Genomic DNA, 19,709 nt, shown 5'->3' with positions numbered 1-19,709 from the left:
TTTTTATAATGCTAGCTTCATTACCTAAGTCACCGATCTTCCCAAATGCCAGAGTGGTGGTGGCTCTTTGGGCCCCTACATATAGTCTGCTCCAAGTTATGTGATCAGGAGGACAGTTTAGAACGAAGGAATTGTTAACACTCTGATCCATTCCCCAACTGGGATGAATTGGAGATATTTTTTCTCTGCATACTCAAACTGGTTCAACCCCAATTTAAAATCAGATATATTGTATATAGTTTTTGCCAGTTTCTCCTCACTCTGGTTCAGTTATTGGAGTATTATTCTGCTAATGGATGGACAGATCAGCAGAAATAAAGGAAGCAAATACAAACAAAGCATTAAATTTAAAGAAAGAGACTTCTTATATGGTTTGAGCATTTTTATTTTATTAGAACTGCATTCCTCTCACTGGGAATTTGGTAATTCTAAGAGATTATAGTTCAATGCATATCTGGGGACTCAGTCTGAGGCAGCCAATCTTTTAAATGAATTTTAAGGTATTTTGTAATGCACTTAAAACCCTTATCCCGAAGTGGAATTTACTAGGTGCCCTGATCCAGTAAAGATATGTACTCCTAGATAAAATATGAACTTGAGGTGGAGGAGGCAATTCAAAGTGTAACACAGAGCACTTGAAACAGGGAGGGTATTAAAAGCATTAATTTGTGACTCAGTTCATAGATCTTGCACAAATTAGCAAATCTTCCAAAGTACAAAGGAAATTAAATGGGAAAACTATTTACCATATCTTGAGCAAAGGATGGATACTGTGAAAATAAAATAATTATAGCTGAACTGGAAGGATGGAAGCTTTGTGACTGGTAAAACAGAAACAAAGTAAAGGTTACAATCTTTGACATTTACCAGATGCTCCACAACTTCAAGCAACATTAGCATGTTTGGCTCAAAACAACAACAGATGAAAAGCACTGTTGTACAGCTGGAATGCCAAAGGTTGCTTACTATACATTAACCCAGTGGCTTTTCAAACTTGGCAACTTTTTGATGGTGGGGAAATGGCTGGGGAATTCTAGGTGTTGAAGTCCACACAACTTTAAACAGCGCTCTAAATCTGCAAACCAAGTAAGAACTGTAACTGAAAGAGCCATAATAGCAAATGTTTCTATTCAATTCAACTAATTATTGGCTTAAATTAATGCACAAATGTTTATATTGTTATATAATATTTCAGACTACGTTTTAGAATGTTTTTAAAAATTCCTGATGACATTAATAGAATCATAGAATATCAGAGTTGGAAGGGACCTTAGAGGTAGCACTTTCTTGCTACCAATCACATTTGATAACAAGATGAGTTCTTAACTAGGAAACTAGATCTGATAAAAACATAATTTTTTTGCAGGCATATTGACACAGGGTTTGAAGAATCTTTAGGTACAGATTGCAATAGATTGGGATTTGTTTCATTTATTAACTTAACACATTTAATACAAAAGGCAGAACAAATTACATACAAACTATGTTGAAATCTAAGTATCCTTTAAAAGGAAAGCTCATCTTCTATATAAAATCTTACCTGTGCTTAAACCACAGCCTAAAAGACATGAAGGAATTAGTGTTAGAAGCAGTCAGTTGCAATATTATGTTATTTTGTACAATTTACATGCATACATATATTTCAGTAAGCAGTGGATGAATAATCAGTTTGTATAATTTATAACAGGATGGTATACTTTTGTTCTTCTCCAGACAAGGTCACAGAATTATCAGATTTGTTGAAAAGTATGCCTTTCTGTAGAAATACTGACTACAGAATACACAAAAAATTGTCTTCATTGGTAGCAAAAAGACAGAGCAGGCAATTAACTGTTAACTGAGAAAAAGGAAATTAAAACCTTTAGTTGAGCAGATCCCAGCAACTAGTTTTCATTGAATTCAATAGGATCTATACGCTTTTATCTATTTTGTGCAACAGCTTTTGGGGGAGAAATCATTGAGTATAGTAGGCCTGAGTATTTTCAACAACTATGATAGGTTTAAAGGGCAGAGGAAGTGGATTTTAAACATTCCATATACAGGGATTAAAGAAGTAGCATTTCAAAATAAAGAAGTAGGTCTTAAGAAAGACTTAAAAGCCAGAAACTAATGTTTCTTCACATTATAAACAATACCATGCCATAAACCTCTAGGATAGAGATAAAGACTTACATGCAGCTTGTTAATATCCCCACACATTTAAAAAATATATTCACACACTTTCCCATTCTTGCTCATTTGATTGTAAGATGTTGCTTACAATGTTGCATACACATAAGCGAGGCAGAAAGGCAATATTAGCTTCATTTTGATATCCATGATTTTAAAAGGCTTAATTTATACTTCCCATATTATATCTACAATGTCTTTTCAGTTTATGTAGAATATCCTCATTTTCCTCTTTCGGATATTCCTTTGCATTCAGGATTCTATTCTGTTATCACTATACCTGCAGAAATGGAATCTCATTGATTCTGCACAGTTTTTTAAAAAGGTTTTCCAGACAATTCTTCACTATTACCATAGTAACTGTATTCATCTCTGAGGAAGCAGAGATACTGATAATCCTTAATTTCTTTTATAAATGTATCCAATAGTTTAACTGATAACATTACAGATGTAAGGAAAACTGACACTTAAATGAAGATGTTTACTTTGTTGTATTTTTGAAAAGAACTGAATCTTGAACTACCATACAAATCTTTGACACTTTAGAAGAACAATCTGCAACTGACATAGAAAGAGGAATTTTCCCTATCTAAGGTCCGCTTCCTACACTGCAAAATTTTTTAGGAGAGACAACCATTTAAAAATATATATCCTTTTAAAAAAGAAGCTTTTCCAGTGAGCCAGGAGTGATCCAACTGTTATTCAAAACTGTTTTTCAGTACAACTTGGTTTTCAGAGAACGAATCAACACTGGAGATGTTTTTCTTCTACATTGCTGTCTTGAATATCACTAGCTTCTGTTCTGCTCGGACATTAATGTCAATAGTCTCTTGCTAAGCAAGGCATTGTGCCGCTGAAGGTATTCAATCACATCACCTTGTTTTTCAACTACTTCTTCCAAACTTGAGATTTCCCTGAAAAGCAAAAAAAAAAAAAAAAAAAAAATATCATACCATCATCCTAATTACATTGTCTTTTGCTATTTTAATTCATTTCAATAGGGTTGTTCTTCCCAGCACTCTAACCCTCTAGAACAGAGGTGTCAAACTACTGGCCCGCGGGCCGGTTTCATCATACCGAAGCCGTGCCCACCCCGTTGTCGGCAATGCAAAAAGTCGCGATATGTTGCGACACATCAGGTGACGTGGCGAGTTTGACACCCATGCTCTTTTACAAAGGTGGGGAACCATGGTCCCTTTATAAGTTGTGAACTTCAACACCCATAGTTCCCCAACCCCTGCTCTAGAATAATGAATCATGAGATTAATGTATCAAACAATCAGAGCTTAAAAAGCACAGGAGTCAATGCCAAGGATTTATCCAAGTTCAGAAAGTTTTATACAAGTACCTGAATCCAACTTCTGAGGTAACTTGATTAGGGTAAGAATACATCCTCTCCTCTTCTATTATATCAGGTCTTGGCTTTGCTTGGTTAAAGTTGCTTACCTTCACTTTGAAAACAAAGAAAAGATAAAATGTATTCTGCTACTACCAAACTATATTCAATTAAAAACAAACTTACTTTACAGAAAAAAAACCCTATTCTGTTTCCTCTACAAAATGGAACTGTTCAAAGCATTTAAATATAAAACAAGAAGCATAAGAAAAGAGAGAGTTGTCTTATCAGACCCAGAGAAAATCAGAGAGCCCAAACGATAAAGTTAAATAAAATGACAAAATCCAAGATTAATTTAAAAGGAATTTTGTAGCATAAACATAAATATTCTGCTTCCAAAAATAAAAATCCCTGCACATATTTCATTAAATGTGCCTCTAAAGATAATTAGTTATGAAAAAGAATCACAACAGCTAAATATTCTTCAGTTCTTCAGAAAGCTTTATCTCAAGATGTTTAGGACTTTAATCTAAAGCAAACAATTTAGCAATTCTGGAATATACTCCATACAATTGTACTCCATTGTACTCCATACAATTCTGGAATATACTCCATACAAAGCAAGAATAGGAAGTTTTTTCTTTTGGCTTTTCTTTAAACCCTCCCCTTCCCAAAAAGGAATAGTCAGTTTAAGTCCAAACATGTCATCTTAGGGACAAAGGGGAAAAAACCCTCTACAACTGTGCAGTTATTTTTTTCTTTATATAATGCAATCACCGATCCTGTTTTACATGGCATGTTTATATGTTATAACAGGAAAACTGGGATAATTTTTACCCAGTCAACTGAAGAGATTTGGACTTAGTCCAAAATATCCTGAAAAACAGCCAGGTTATATTTAATAAATTCACTAAAGAAAGATTTTTTTTATATATCTGGAGAAGAACTAGACTTAGTGGACCACTACCTATAGCTTGGCCAATGGATCTCAATGGAAGGTGATACAATAAAGGAAATTGAATGGCAGGTTAAATTTATTTATTTATTTATTTATTTATTTATTTATTTAATTTAATTTATATGCCGCCCTTCTCCCGACGGGACTCAGGGCGGCGCACAACATATTTAAAACAAAACATAAATACATTCCCCCCCCAATAAAACCGAATTAAGTCAAATTTTAAAGTTGTGTCTCTGTCAAATTGCTAAAAAATAAACCCCATATAAAATCCTCCCTAGGTCAGGTCCGCTTGCTGGAAGAGCCATGTCTTGAGGGCGCGACGGAAAGCAAGGAGATCCGGAATCATGTAGTTGGCAGGCATGCGGCGAGCTAAGCATAATTTTCAAGAACAACTTCCCTCTACGCCTGAAAAGTTTTCGATCAGTGTGTGCTACCTGCTCTAACATATGCCGGTGAAACATGGACACTAGCATCAAGACAAGACAAGATAGAAAGACCTGCACATGGATTCAAGAACAAACGAAAGTATACAATATCATCAGGAGAGTAAAAGAACTCAAATGGAAATGGGCTGGTCACATAGTAAGAAAAACTGATGGCAGGTGGACCAAGGCAGTCATAGAATGGATCCCACTTGATAAGACGTGTCCATGAAAGAGACTAAAACAAGATGGATTGACGGCATCAGCAAGTATTGCGGGCCCAATTGGCAAAAGAAAGCTCAGGATTGTATTAGTTGGAAACATGTGGAAGAGGCCTTCATCCTGAAGTGGATAGATAATGGCTAAAATGATAATGATGATTCTGGGTGAATGGGGAATACATCTTTTGGATGACAATGGAGTGTTTGTCTTAACTAATATTATTCTCAACATTCAACAGAGATAATGTCCCAGAAAAGCCCCATGTGAACAGGACCTGTTTTGGTGTTCCATCAGTCTTCTTCCCCATCAAATTTAAAAGAAACAGGACTGGATATGATAAACAGCGGCATCACTATCTTTCCCCTCTGCTCAAGAAAATAATATGGGAAATGGGAACAGTGGGCAAACTCTTCCAGCGTGCTTTGTGCCAATGGGAAAACAATCAACCAAACAAGGCTTATTTGTTATCGGCGAGCAGAAATGGGTGAACTGGCTGAGCAAGAGGATTGCTAGGTAATCTGTCATGTGAATACAACCATAATATATTATTACTACCAGGAAATGCAATGAGGAGAGAAAAAATGGAGACAGTTATTAACAGGGAAATACCATGTGACCATTTCAGCTATTTTCATACTTTACAGCAAGCTAACTATTCACTTGTTAACTCAGAGAAAACCCTTGTCAATTGGGTTATTTCTGGGATGGGATATTTTGCTAGGAAATATGGAAGTATGGCTTATGTAGCATTCTTACTCTAAATTGTTTTAAAGGGCCATGAGGTTGGAGTCCTATTTAATTCCCCTTTTTTTAAAAAAGGAGCATTAAAAGGCTATTTTGAAATGGTATGAATTAGAGCAGATATGCTTGCTGAGTTGATGGGTAATGTATCCCAATACATTGTGGGGAGAGGGGGGAAGGGTGGAAAGGATCTGGCTAGGAAAAACTGTATAAAAGTATCATCATTCACATCCAAGATTTGGTTCTGCAAATATGTTTTCAGAATGAATGCTTGAATACTCTTAGTCTTTAGCCAACGAGGGGTTAGCGAATATAACGGAGAAGATTGTTTTTATTTATTTAGTGGTCTCACATCAACACAATGCTTCATTCTCATCTACTCAATCAACAGCTCTGTGCGAACAGAAAAACTCTTCCTATCTCTACTAGAATTGCTTTACTAGGCCACCTGCTATGTAGGAAGAGGGCTGCATGACTGATCAGAGGAATAACTAAAGCAGGTGTGTCTACAAGCTGTAAAAAGCATTAGATGCATTTAGCTCTCAAGCTGCCTTAGAATTCAGGTATCAAAGCACAGATCAGGTTACCCCAAAGCACACATTCCAAACAATTGTCATTTAACAGGTGCCTAAAGGTGGGCAGTGGAGCAGAATCATAAAAGATGGGTAAGCTAGTGATTTTGTTACTACACCTGTAAACAAAGCATTTAATTGTGCCATCTAAAAATAATAATATAACTATTTCTTTCTGAAATAGATGATTATAAGTCAGATGAAGAGATAGGTGAGGATGATTAACAGTACAGAGTAGAACCATGGGCATCTGCTGGGGCACAAAAGATGACTCTGCTCCATTTGTGTGTTGTTATATTGCACATAGGTATGTAAGGACAGAACCTGCATTCTGACATCATGACACTCATTTCAACACTTTGTCAAAGCCCTTGATTTTTGATAGAACCTAGAATAATAGAGTTGGGAGGAGCTGTCCAATTCCTTGCTCGAGCAGGAGACCTGATGCCATTTCAGACAAATAGAACTAAAGAATTGTGTGGCACATAAAAGACTAGCCAATGCGCTGCATTACATATTTACAGCAATTTGTGTGCTGTCATACACATTGCCAGTGAAAATCAGTATCACTGACCAAGACGCAATCAAGGAAAACACTGACAAAGTAGAAGAAAGTAAAAAAAAAGAACAACTGTGTAGATCAGGGGTAGTCAACCTTGGCTCTTTTATGACTCGTGGACTTCAATTCCCAGAATTCCTGAGCCAGCTAAGCTGGCTCAGGAATTCTGGGAGTTGAAGTCCACGAGTCATAAAAGAGCCAAGGTTGACTACCCCTGGTGTAGATCGGTGTCAAACTTGCCGCATCACGTGATGTGACGTATCATGACTTTTTTCGCATTGCCAGAGCTGGGGTGGGCGCGGCCTCTGTATGATGCAACCGGCCCGCGGGCCGGCAGTTTGACACCCCTGGTATAGATGAAGAATGTAGATTCTATGGCTATGCAAAAATCTGGATTCAAAGGGCAAAAGGGGATCCTATTTTGCTTTTTGAATTTGGATCTCTGCACAGACTTATTATATAAAGTAGTAAAGAATTAATGGGCCAGGATACACAGCATGGTTTTTGTTAACCCTTTTAAATTTTCAATATTTCTACATAAATATGACCTAAATGTTGAGAATCATTTTCTTCAATAAATAAATGAACAAATGTGTTTTTGATTCATGTACAGTTTGAGGAGTTGTGTGGAGATAAGATCATGTTTTAAATCAGATTTATGCAGAAATATTGAAAATTGAAAACCATTCACAAACCTCTAAGCACCACTGTATGTATTTAGCTACTTCAAAGTGCTATTTTGCTTCCATCACATTTACAAAGATGCCTTAGAAGCTAGCTAAAATCTGTGCTTATGTTGCCATTATGTGTTAAATGAGACTATACACAAGTCACATACTTTTTGTTCTAGGTTCTAAATTTTATTTATTTAATTGTGAACACTAGGAGACTCTGTAATGGGTCAGAGAAACAGAAAAAGTAGCAAGTCCAATACTCAAAAGCCAACTCCTTTGGCCCCCACAGCAATTTATAGATTATTCACATACACCAGACATGTCAAACTTGTGACGTCACATGATGTCACGTGACGTATCACGACTTTTTCCCCATTGCTGGCAATGGGGTGGGCGCGGTTTCGTTGTGACGCATCCGGCCAGCGGGCCAGCAGTTTGACATGCCTGACATACACCTTAACTCCTTAAAATATAGATTCCCCAGCATGGCCTGAAAAATAATAGCATGGTGTCATTTTTGCCTTCTTTGCTGCAATAACTTATAACATTATCTTACTTTACTGTCAATGCTACATTCTCTTGACAGTTTTAGCTTTTTTCATCCTAAGAAAGAGAACGAGGAATTTTATTATTCTTATAAGACTGCATCTTGTGCTTGATTTTTCTCTAACACTCTCTGAATTGTGCAAATATATCTCACAATATGCATTTTGCTCTTTCCTTCCTGTGCTACCATGCGCACAGTAAAAAATAAAGAGCCTTGAACTATTCATGAAGAGATGTAGCTGCTTATCAGTGCCAGGCAAAAAGCTTCTCAAAGCAGCTGCTTTGCCACAAAAGATGGCTCTCACTGCCAAGGGAGAAATTTCTTTCTCAACAGCTGCACTTTGTATGCTCTATTTTTGTGCTGTACACTGCCCCAAGCCCTTGGGATACACCAGCGTAAAAGTTGAAAGATGTAAGTGTCATGCAAACAATTGCAGCTTGCAGTTCCACCACCACCACCACCACCACCACAAAAGTTAAGTCCAGTAACATCCGCATCTTTGTCCTCTTCTAAAGTTAACCATTTTTTTTTCAAATGTATTAAATTACATACTTTTTCTTAACACCGTATAGAATAACACCGAAAGGACTGGTGGTATGATTTCCTATAGTACAAATATTAAGCTGATAGCTTGTAAACTTTTAGCAGCCCTCTTAAGTTAATGTTAATAATGCTTTAAAAACCACGAGAGTGAGTGGCTTAGTCACCTTAACAAGCCAAAGATACAATTCTCACCTGTGTAGACAACAAGACATATCAATGAACATATCAATTCCATAGCCAAGATTCCCAGCGTGAAGCAGAGATACATTTTATTGTGATTAGGAAACGAATGTTGCAATGACACTATCAGCAATAGAGCCACATTTCCTATTAAAAACAAATAGGACACATTAGAAACAGAAATCCGGGTTAGCTTCCCCCACAAAGCCACAATGGTTAAAAGTCAAGGTCCTGGGGGATGGCCACTAAAACAGTGAAGGGTAGTCTAGAATTTTCCAAATATAGCTCAAAATTAACCCTTACTTAATAGTGGCGCAATAACTTTAAACTAAATTGCATGCAAGAGATAACCTTGATCAATAGGCCATCAAAATAAATCCATATACAGCTCATTCTAATGAGCCAAAATAGAAACAAACAGAAAATGTATTAACTGTCTGCAGGCTTGAATTCAGTTCTCCCCTTCATTATGCCTTCCAGAGCAATTCAGTCATCACTGATTATCTGTGTAAGAGTTTTGGATGAATCTTTACAGTAATGGGCTAGTCTTACTGGAATGATATATGCTATTTATTTTTATTGGATTTCCACCAGTCACACCATCTTTCAATGGGTTTTAGGAGTAATGTTATGAACATATATAAGACTGTTCTTGGTCAAATTAATATACAGACTGAATTGAGTACTGTCAAATCAATGCCAACTTTCAGTAACCATAGCTGAATTATCTTTAGGATGATTTATTTTTTACCTTGGCCTTTTAGGTTGTTTAGGGATGTGATGATTTTAACAATCACTACAATCATTTGCTTTCTGTATGTATCCAAATACAAGAGCACATTACCATTGCATTCTTTTCTACAATACAAATATTTTGTTGTTGTTCTCCCCCCTCACTTCAGACCTTCTTGTATCAGTTCTGTCTTACACAGACAAAACTGAACAGGTTCTGCTTTTTATACAGGTGTCTGCTTGATTTAGCTGGGCTGCTGGGATGACCTTTATATCTTGGGTGACTGTACTGAGAAAAAAAACCATTTTGGCTGTACCTTACTGTCCTTCCCAAAAATATTCACCCCTATAAGAATGAGACAGCATAGCAGGACTTGCAAGTGAAATGATTATTATAAAAGGACAATATTTTTGTTTCACAGCAGCTTAGCCCAAGCACTAGATCTTAAAGAAAATGTATCCTCTGTTTAAATAGTTATGGGCCATCTGGCCAATTTTTCTATCCCTAGAGCTCTATCTAGTGGCCTCGTTCCAGTGGTGCACATCTAACATATTCATCAATCTGTAGATTGTTGATTGGTTCAAACTGCAGTTTGTGTACACACACACACACAGAAATGTCAGGTGCTTAATTTAGAAATAAGACATTTTTTTCACTAGAGAAGAAACAGACTTCTTTTCAAAGGGTGCTTATTAACTTTTAATATCTGGGAAAAAGGTTTTTCATTCTACTCAGTTAAGCAAGCTTAGAATTGCTCAGTGGCAAGTGTTGGCCCTTCAAGGTAGTCCAGAGAAGAAGAGCAACCAGGAGCACCAGATTATTTTATTGCAAGGCTCCATTAAACAGAATTTTGCAAGACTGAAAATATTTCCCCCTTCTATCTTATTGGTCTCTGGAAAGCTAAAAGGGTTCCCTTTTGAAATGCTTCCCATCCTTTCCCCCCACCTGCAAACTAAGCTGCCTCTTATCAGATGTTGTCCAGGCTGCTAGTCTTCCTCCCCCAAGGCCACCCCCAAAACACTATCATATAACATGGGAAAACTGGGAGCCACCACATTCTTGTCTTGTTTCATAATTAGATAAACAAGGAATGTAAATATAACACATATAATGATAGGTTGAGTTAGAAATATAAATTTAAAAATGAAATTAAGCAGTACTACCACAAGAGAAAATAATCTCTCCAGTTTTGTAAGACTGCATCTTTTAATACTTATTTAATATTTGTTTTATGTTCACAATGCATGCCATTTTCCATCTACATGCTACATGCACTACTTATTTCTACAGGCCAATGAACTAACTGATAAAAGTGGACATTGTCTTACTAGTAGGCAAGATCCAAACCAACAGACCCAAGATAAAAGCTTTCAAATAAACATTAATCTAGATAATATAAGCTATTTGACAACAGACTAGAGTATATTAAAAATTGATAAACTTTCATCCCTGAAAGCAAAAAACCCCATTGAAACGTCAGGGATGTTTCAAATCAATATCTTATATTTATCATGTATCAGAATAGAAGTTTCCAACTCTCTTAATAGTACCCCGGCACTTGGAGTCCTAATGAAAAAGTGCCTTGGATATATGCTTGATCTCTAAAGAATTAGGACCACTGGTGTTACTGCAAATTTTCTATGCATGTAAAGAGGTAAAAATACAGACATGATACTCATATCTATGGACTTATTTACCACATAGTGGGCCTGGTACAATTAAGACAGCACATTATCGCTTTTCATTGTAGAAAATATAATGTGACCATTATATGGCAGTGGCTCTATTTGAAAATATGCTGCAGTGTAAAATGTATTAAATGCATGAAAAATAAAATCATATTTTTTAAAATCTTTTAAAAGTCTGAGCAAGATTTTATACTTTTTATTAGTCATAGCTATAATAGTGACTAGAATGAAAGTTTCAACTTATCAGAATGAAATACATACTACAAAAATAAGTCACACAAATTTCCACCCTAGATATGAAACATCATTACTGCATACTGAAATACCTGAATTTAGATAAAAAAAACATTAATTAAATTGAATTAAGCATTACTTAATTAAAATAAGCAAGTATATTCTGGTTCACCTGTTGACTGAATTAGTAGGGGAACCCTTTTAAGATGTCTTGTAGTTCGGTAGATGCGGAGGTAACCTTTGCTTCTAGCTTTGCTGTGATGAAAGTGAATGTATCGTTCCAGGAGCAGATGAAGAATCCAGAGAATTACCTTGGCAATTATTATGGTAGTCTGCACTTTAAAAGGATAAGTGTAGTTTTCAGGGCACGTGTCTTCACTTGAATCAGCATAAGAACAAATCACCCCTGTCACAAATGCCAACACAACGAAAGTAACCTAAAAATGGAAGATATTAAATAATTATATGTACTAATGAAGTATTATCAGTCAGGTTTCATACAAGCTATTTATTTCTATTTAAGCGTCCTTATATTGTTTTTGTTGTGGGCTGAATTATTGTACTGTTTCAACTGGGAATGCTTGTATTTACCAGTTCAGGAACAATACCACTATAACCCAATTTTAAGCATGACAGAATATTCTAATGCAAATATGCACCCAAGATATAGCTATGCATACATTTAGGGCACTTTATAACCAGTTGAAGGGTCATGAAAAGTCCGTAAAATTCAGCTTTGGCTTTCTTCAAAGGAGTCACTGGGGTTGTTCAACATCCTCTTTAAATAGCACAAAGGCATTATGGTGAGTCCCCAACTTACAATTATGTATGTTATTTCATTAAACTTTTCAAGACACCAGAGTTATATTTTCTCAGTTCAGGAAGTCTGGGTGTGCACATAGGGCCAGTTTCTACCAGCCTGTTTCTGGCAAATGATATAGCCATGGGCTATATAAAGATTCTAACAGGAAACAGTAAATTGAAGATAAATTTTGAGGGTCAGAAGCCCTTTATTACAGCCAACATTCCAGTATTCAAGGATTATACATCACTACTGCCAGTAGATGTGTATAGCCATGGGTTAAAAATTATTCAACATAAGCTAGCAAAAACACCTCAAGATTCTAGTATAGTTATCAAGAAGCTTTGGGATGATTGAAATTTGTAGTAATAGTAGTAAAGTTGGAAGGGACCTTGGAGGTCATCTAGTCCAACCTAATATCCAAACTGACAGATTGACAGATTTAACTTGCAGCATGCATCCATTTTAACACAAAAAAAGTCTATTTAGGTGACTTGCAACTTGTGGTTTGAATTAAAAAACTGTCCTGCTGAGAAATATTAGAAATATTTAAACTTTCACTTCAGTGAAATAGGAACTCATTCAGAAAAGGGGAAGTACAGCTTCTGCTTTATTATTTTTTTTTCACTTCTACTGTAATCTATCCTGAACATAATGGAGGTACTCACTATGTTAATTCACTTGTAAAGCAAAGAGAGTTACTTAATCTGGTTTTAATATATGTCACTGCTTCCGTCATCAAGCTCCTAAGAGTTACAGTGTGTTTTCTTTCTTCCCTCACCCTCTATACCAGGGGTTCTCAACCTTGGCAACTTTAAGACTTGTGGACTTCAATTCCCAGAATTCCTCAGCCAGAAAAGCTGGCTGAGGAATTCTGGGAGTTGAAGTCCACAAGTCTTAAAGTTGCCAAGGTTGAGAACCCCTGCTCTATACTGAAGCATCTCTCTCTTTTATTACATCAACAATACTGCTTGGCATATGCAGAAACCATTTTGATTGCTCTATTTCATTTTGTTAATAGTCAGTAAGGAGACATGGCAATTCAGATTCCAGTACTGTAAGAATAACAAAAGCTAGATTTATTAGTTATGGCACCAGAAATAGGAATCTTCTGCACACTCCATTTTGTTTTTAATTTTCTCAGTTGAGGTATGATCCCCACACTGAAAGTTGACAAAACTGTAACTGTAAATACAGTGGTACCTCGGTACTCAACATTAATTGGTTCTGAGAGGCACATCGAGTACTAAAAAATACGAGTGCAAAACAAACAAGGTGACTTCCCATGTGATTCTTTGTTTTGGCCAGGAAGAACTTTCTATCTGTCCTTTTTCCTATGCTAGCAACCTTCCCAGCATGGCCGACTTCCTCTCTGCCCTCTGCAGCGGGCCCCCTCTTCCTTTTGCAGTGTGTCAAATACCAAAGAAACTATGAGTACCGATACAACATTTTCGCATCAAAATGCATCAAGTACCAAATTTGACAGGTTTTGAAGCGGTCGAATACTGAGGTACCACTGGAATAATGATGGGACAAGACTGTCTTAAAATGATACTAGATGCCTCTGGCACTTTTAAAGGACCAAGAAGGAAACACTGAATTTAGGTGGCAGAGAAAGAAGTTGGTATTCCTAATTTGTAGATCAGCCAAATGAAATAGGCACACTTTACCACTGGTCTTCAGGCAAGCTAAGCTGATCATTTGTAGGACTCCACATCTGTTTTTTTCTTCAACTTACATGCAAAAGCAACAAAACATTGGCAACAAAGACTGTAGGTATGGCACAGAACTCTGGATGCAGCCTGGAATGTAATGTATGGCGTGGAAGAAGTGGTGCATCAAGTAGAGGGTCGTCATCCATACTCTGTGTTACCTCCAAGGACCCCTGAAACAGATGACAATTTTTTTTTAAACCAGAAAGTCAAAATAACTTTTACATATGCAGAAATCAATTATGCTATTTGTGCAAGTTGTCTCACATTAGAAAGATCTGTACATTTCAAAAAACAAAATATTTTCAACAAAATCCTATTTGTTTACTTGGATGTATCTCCTACTATGCTTAACAGGATTTAACATTGTCTATAGAGAATTATAGTTATCATCTTCTTCTTCTTCTTGTGCCATATCCGTTATCGGACGTTGGCGATCATGTTGGCGATCCTGTTTTTATCAGCAGCCGCACGAAAAAGTGCTGCTGAGTTTTTTGTCCAAACCAGTTGCTTAGATTTTGAAGCCACGATATTCTTCTTCTGCCTGGACCTCGTTTGCCTTCAATCTTTCCCTGGAGGATTAAATGGAGTATGCCATTTTTTCTGGGTGTCGTTATCATCTAATTTTAGAATTACCAGGATTATAGCAATGAAGGTCCGGAATATAGGAAAAGATCCCCCCCAGGAAAATGTTGCTATAAAAAAACAGTATAAATCCAATCAAAATATTCACCTCAGCATCCATAAATTGCACATTGGGCTACATTATTTGATTTTTTTTTGGTGGTGGGAGGTAATGAAATCCCTGTTCAATTTTTAGAATAGTCTCCATAAAACCAAACTTCAATACAACTCTGAAAATGTCAAAATGCCTGACTGGAAAATCTTCTGGCCCTTAAATATGACCAGGAAATCATGATTCCAGTCCCCATTTAATTATGACAGGTGGTTTTTGGGCCCATCACTATTTCTCATGAAACATTCGTATGAAAGTTGTTGTGAGGATAAAGAGAGAGAAATTCACATTTTATTTTCAGTAACAGAAGCTACCTAAAAGTAATACTTATTTCAATTCCAATAAATTGAAAGCAAGCAACATAACTGAAAAGTGAAAACATGTGATGGTAAATGAAATTTAATTTTTTTAAACTAATACATGCATCCCACAATATGTTTCTAGGTTTGACAGGAGAGTAGCTATATGTTTCACCTGTAGGGGGCAAAACCCCCAAAAGTATTCCCTGAAAAAAATGCACATCTGACACTGGAAACAGTTCCTTTCCCCCCATTTACCTTCTCTTCACCAGCAATGCTTTAGCTAAGAAGACAGTTCCTCAACCTTGATATTTCTTTGCCCACAGGTAAAAACTCAGGTTTTGGTTTTTTTTTTAATAGATACTATTTTATAAAAATCAATATACACTAATATAATTTACTGTTTTTGACAACAAATTCTGTATCTAGACCATAAATTCTTGTGTCACAAATAAAGTTTTAATACATTATAGAATAAGTAAGTGAGCATAGAGTATCTCATGATCTGAAAAAATAAATACCTCAAAAGTCACTTTTGGAAATACAGGCGTCCTTACTCTTTACATTGTATATAACTCTTGCCAGCCAGTGAGAAGCAATTTGATTTGCTTAGATCTGTATGTGACTTTAAAGAATAATACCCTAACATATTAGGAACTTTCTACTAAGAAGCATGTTCTCACCATTTTCAGATGCTTCAAACATAAAACTAACTAAATACATTTCCCCCCAACTTTGATTCTCATCCTTTCAGATACTTTTATTTTGAATTTTGCAAGCCTCCCTTTGAAACCCTAAAAATTCAGAGTTAAAATTATAATTCCTGATCAAATTTGTCAACATATTCCTGACAATTTCCTCCAACGTCAGTGGGGGAGAAACGATTTTTTTTTCTAATCTGTTTAAAAACCTCTGGACAAAAAAAATATTTAAAAATCCATCAAATACATACTAATATGTCAACAAATAGCTGACAACCAAGCATATATATATATATATACTAGAAAAGATTTTAGATACTCTTGGCCAGGGAAGTATTTTCTAAATTAATACAATAGGCTTTCAGAACAAAATGAAGTATTCACTAACATTTAACATTTCCTATTTGTGCTACAGTAATATGTTTTGTTTCTAACCAATAAAACAAAATATTGAATTGGAATGTAGGTATCATGGAAGTTATATTTTCAAATAAAGCAAGTGAATCCCTATTGTTGAAGAGAAACAGCATGGTCTTCAAAATCAAGATAGTTATTCTTTGGGAAAACTGTCTGGTTTTCAGGGGCATCCTTTGTATTTCAGACTTTATAAAAGGAAATGCCAACACTGTAGTTCAATATTACCAGGAAGTAGGAGGTGTGGTGTTCAGTGGTTTAAAGACAATGGGGAAGGTCTGTGATGGTTCAAGTCCTAGCTCTTGTGTGGTGGGGTGAGCTTCTGTCACTTGCCTCGGCTTCTGCCATCCTAGTAGTTCGAAGTAAATAGGTACCACTTTGGTGGGGAAAATAACAGTGCTAAATGCGGAAGTGCGAACCCAACCAGTGTTTGATCTGCCCAAATGTGACCCCCGAATTGCCAGCTAGTTTGCTCCCTGTGGTGTACCAAACAGATTAGGCAGTCAATCTACTACTCAGTATTAACACTGTTGTCTCCTGGCTAATGTACTATCACCATACACTAAATAAAATAATGGGAAGTAGTAAGTAATTAGTTTTAAGAGTGCTAACATTGTAATGTATAGATGTCTATTGAAATGTATATTCTACCTATTGAATAAAATTTATATGTAGGCTCGAAATATAATACATCTTAATTTCACATTTGTTTCACCTTTCACAGAGAAAGAAACCAAATTATCATTCCCAATGGACAAAGGAAGAAAGACAACTCTTCCATCAGTTCTAGTCAGCATGACCAACAATAAAGAAAAGTCAATTCTTATAATAACTGGAGACCAATGAATATTTAATCTGTTCAATGTTTTTCACATTGTAATTTTTTTAATTACAAAATTGTTTTTCAAATAAAACTAGCACAAGATACAGGAAAGCAACCCTTTTGACATAAAGATCAACATCCTGCACAAAACTTATTTTCAGTGCCAGAATCAGCCACAGCAGATAGGCAAACAGACTCACCTCAAGTATCTTTAGTTTTGTCTTGAAATCTAGTATTGATCCTACTGAAATCCTAGCAAACTGTGTGCAAATTCGTACTGGGGGATAATCCTGACCTTTTATATTTGTACTCTTGACCAGTTTTATAAATTTTGGTAGAACATAAAACAAAGCTCGATTTGTCTAACAGTGCTTCCTGGCACTTTAACTTCAGCATTTGTGCAGAAAGGATTTCAAGCCAAAATAGGGAAGGGAGGAAACAGAGGAGGAAAACCGGAACATCTAGGACAGGGGTTCTCAACCTTGGCAACTTTAAGACTTCTGGACTTCAACTCCCAGAATTCCTCAGCCAGCAAAGCTGGCTGAGGAATTCTGGGAGTTGAAGTCCACAAGTCTTAAAGTTGCCAAGGTTGAGAACCCCTGAGGATATTAAGCAGACCTATAACTATGCCCGACACAAATTCATCCCATTGTCACATACATGCCCATTTCACAGGTCCAACGGACAGGGTTTGTTTGGCTCGCTATATTGTGAGAAAGTTATTGGGGAGATCCTAAAAAAATAACTCCCAAGATCTCGAGAAGCGACATGCATCCTGTCTCCAAAGAGAAATGAAAGAAAATCAGTTGCCATCACATGATCGTGACGAGACGCCTTCACGCTGGGGCTCTCCAAACACGAGACTAGCCCTCCCGGTATCGCAACTACTACCAGGGGTAGGCAACCTCGGCTCTTTTATGACTCATGGACTTCAACTCCCAGAATTCCCGAGTCAGCTATGCTGACTCCGGGAATTCTGGGAGTTGAAGTCCATGAGTCATAAAAGAGCCGAGGTTGCCTACCCCTGTACTAGGCTCATCATATTGGTTAGCTACGACAGCAGCTGCGGTCCGACTCATTTGCAGAGCGCCGGGCGGAGGGCAATAATCAAGCGAGGGGGGTCAGGGCGAGCCTAAGCCAACTGCTGTAAACCTTGGGGAGTCGGGAGGTCTGGACTCCCAACTGATGCAAACCCCGCACCGTCGCCCCCCCTCCCCGACCCAACGCTCGCCGTTCACAGGAGCGTCCGTAGTAGCCTCCAAATACTATCACGCCAGGGAGCCCAGCACCAAAACTCACGTTATCCAGCGAGCGCAACTGCCGCCGCCCTCCTGAAGCCGAAGCTCCCGCCATCGTGGGCTGCCCCTGCAGCTGCTTCCGGTGCCCCGCCCCCTTCGTTGCGATGAATAAAGGAAACAGCCCGCCTCCTCCGTTCTCGAGCACGACGTAGCGCACCTTCGACTTTCGTTTCCCCTCCAAAGCTCCGCCCACTTTCTGTTGGCGCCGTTATCGGAGACACGTGTCTCTCAAAATAACCGCCTCTGTCTCGAGGGCCCCGCCCCCCCACGCGTAGCCCGCTAGGCTGCCCAAGGGACAAAGGGGGGAAAGCGCTATTTACTTTGCCGAAGGAGCAACTTCTTTTACTTGCTTAACGTAGTAAAATGAACAATTATTAGAATAATGATTTGTCTGCATAACTAGAATAATGATTTGTCTGCACAATTGCTAGAATAATAATGATGTAATGCATAATCACTGGGAAAATTCACTGGGAAAGTTCCGAATTGCATGTCTCTATATGCCTCTGAACCTGCGCAAATAAACTTCTCTGCTAACCCCTCTGGAATTTGTAAGAGTTCTTTCGTTTTCCACAAGATGCTGGTTACGCGTTTGAGGTGGGTGGGCTCCTTCCGATTTTCAGGAAGGGGATGCCTAAAGCGACGGAGAGCAGAAGGATGAATTCGAGAAAGGGCAAAAATGCATTTCTGAAAGCAAAACAACCACGGTCTTCTGTCAGGACTAAGAGAACACGACGGTGAATGCGGTTGCTGATTTATTTGTCCTACATATCTGGCAATGAGTTTAAACGTGACACAATCTTAGCTTCGATCCCAGATTTCCCCCTTAGCTACATCTCGTACCTAGCCCACGAGTTAGCTTTAGTCATCGTTAAGTGTCCTGGAATAACACGTTTCTCCTTATTCTGACATTATCTAAGAGTCCCCTGTCAGCTTCAAAGGGAGGCAAAATGCACTAATATTTCCTAACAGAATAATTAATCAATGGAACGAGTTGCCTCCAGAAGTTGTGGGTGCTCCACAACTGAAATTAATGATTAATGCCTTAATAGAAGAGAAGTAATGTGCGGTTTTGTTATATATATTTTTAAAGCAGCATCATGTGTCTTTTTTTTATCTAATATATATTTTATGTTAAAAGTATAATTGAAAGAATAACCTGTATTTTTGTAAGCACACTAAAATCTACTGACCCAGAGATGGTGCAGTACAGCACACACACAATCATTTATATTATATTGTATGTTTAGGTGTGTGTCATGTATGTGTTTCACTTTGAGAGCAGGCAACTAAATTTCATTTTTGATGTGTGCTATTGTGCCCACAGTAAAAAAAAAATGACA

General features: G+C 37.3%; 1 protein-coding gene across 1 annotated transcript; it reads right to left on the bottom strand.

Annotated features, from left to right (window-relative positions):
- Positions 1 to 1,257: 1,257 nt before the first annotated feature.
- Positions 1,258 to 18,446, bottom strand: TMEM192 (transmembrane protein 192). Its single transcript, XM_015820637.1, has 6 exons — positions 18,368 to 18,446; positions 14,122 to 14,268; positions 11,754 to 12,018; positions 8,939 to 9,073; positions 3,518 to 3,620; positions 1,258 to 3,083 (listed from the first exon to the last, which is right to left on the bottom strand). The coding sequence occupies exons 1-6, from the start codon at positions 18,419 to 18,421 to the stop codon at positions 2,960 to 2,962; spliced, it is 828 nt and encodes a 275-aa protein (XP_015676123.1). The 5' UTR covers positions 18,422 to 18,446; the 3' UTR covers positions 1,258 to 2,959.
- Positions 18,447 to 19,709: the final 1,263 nt, after the last annotated feature.

The sequence above is a fragment of the Protobothrops mucrosquamatus genome, unplaced genomic scaffold, assembly GCF_001527695.2.
Source record: "Protobothrops mucrosquamatus isolate PMUCROS unplaced genomic scaffold, P.Mucros_1.0 scaffold1153, whole genome shotgun sequence".
NCBI lineage: Eukaryota > Metazoa > Chordata > Lepidosauria > Squamata > Viperidae > Protobothrops > Protobothrops mucrosquamatus.
Note: the sequence above shows the minus strand (reverse complement) of the source record. Positions and strands in the feature narration are given on the sequence as shown.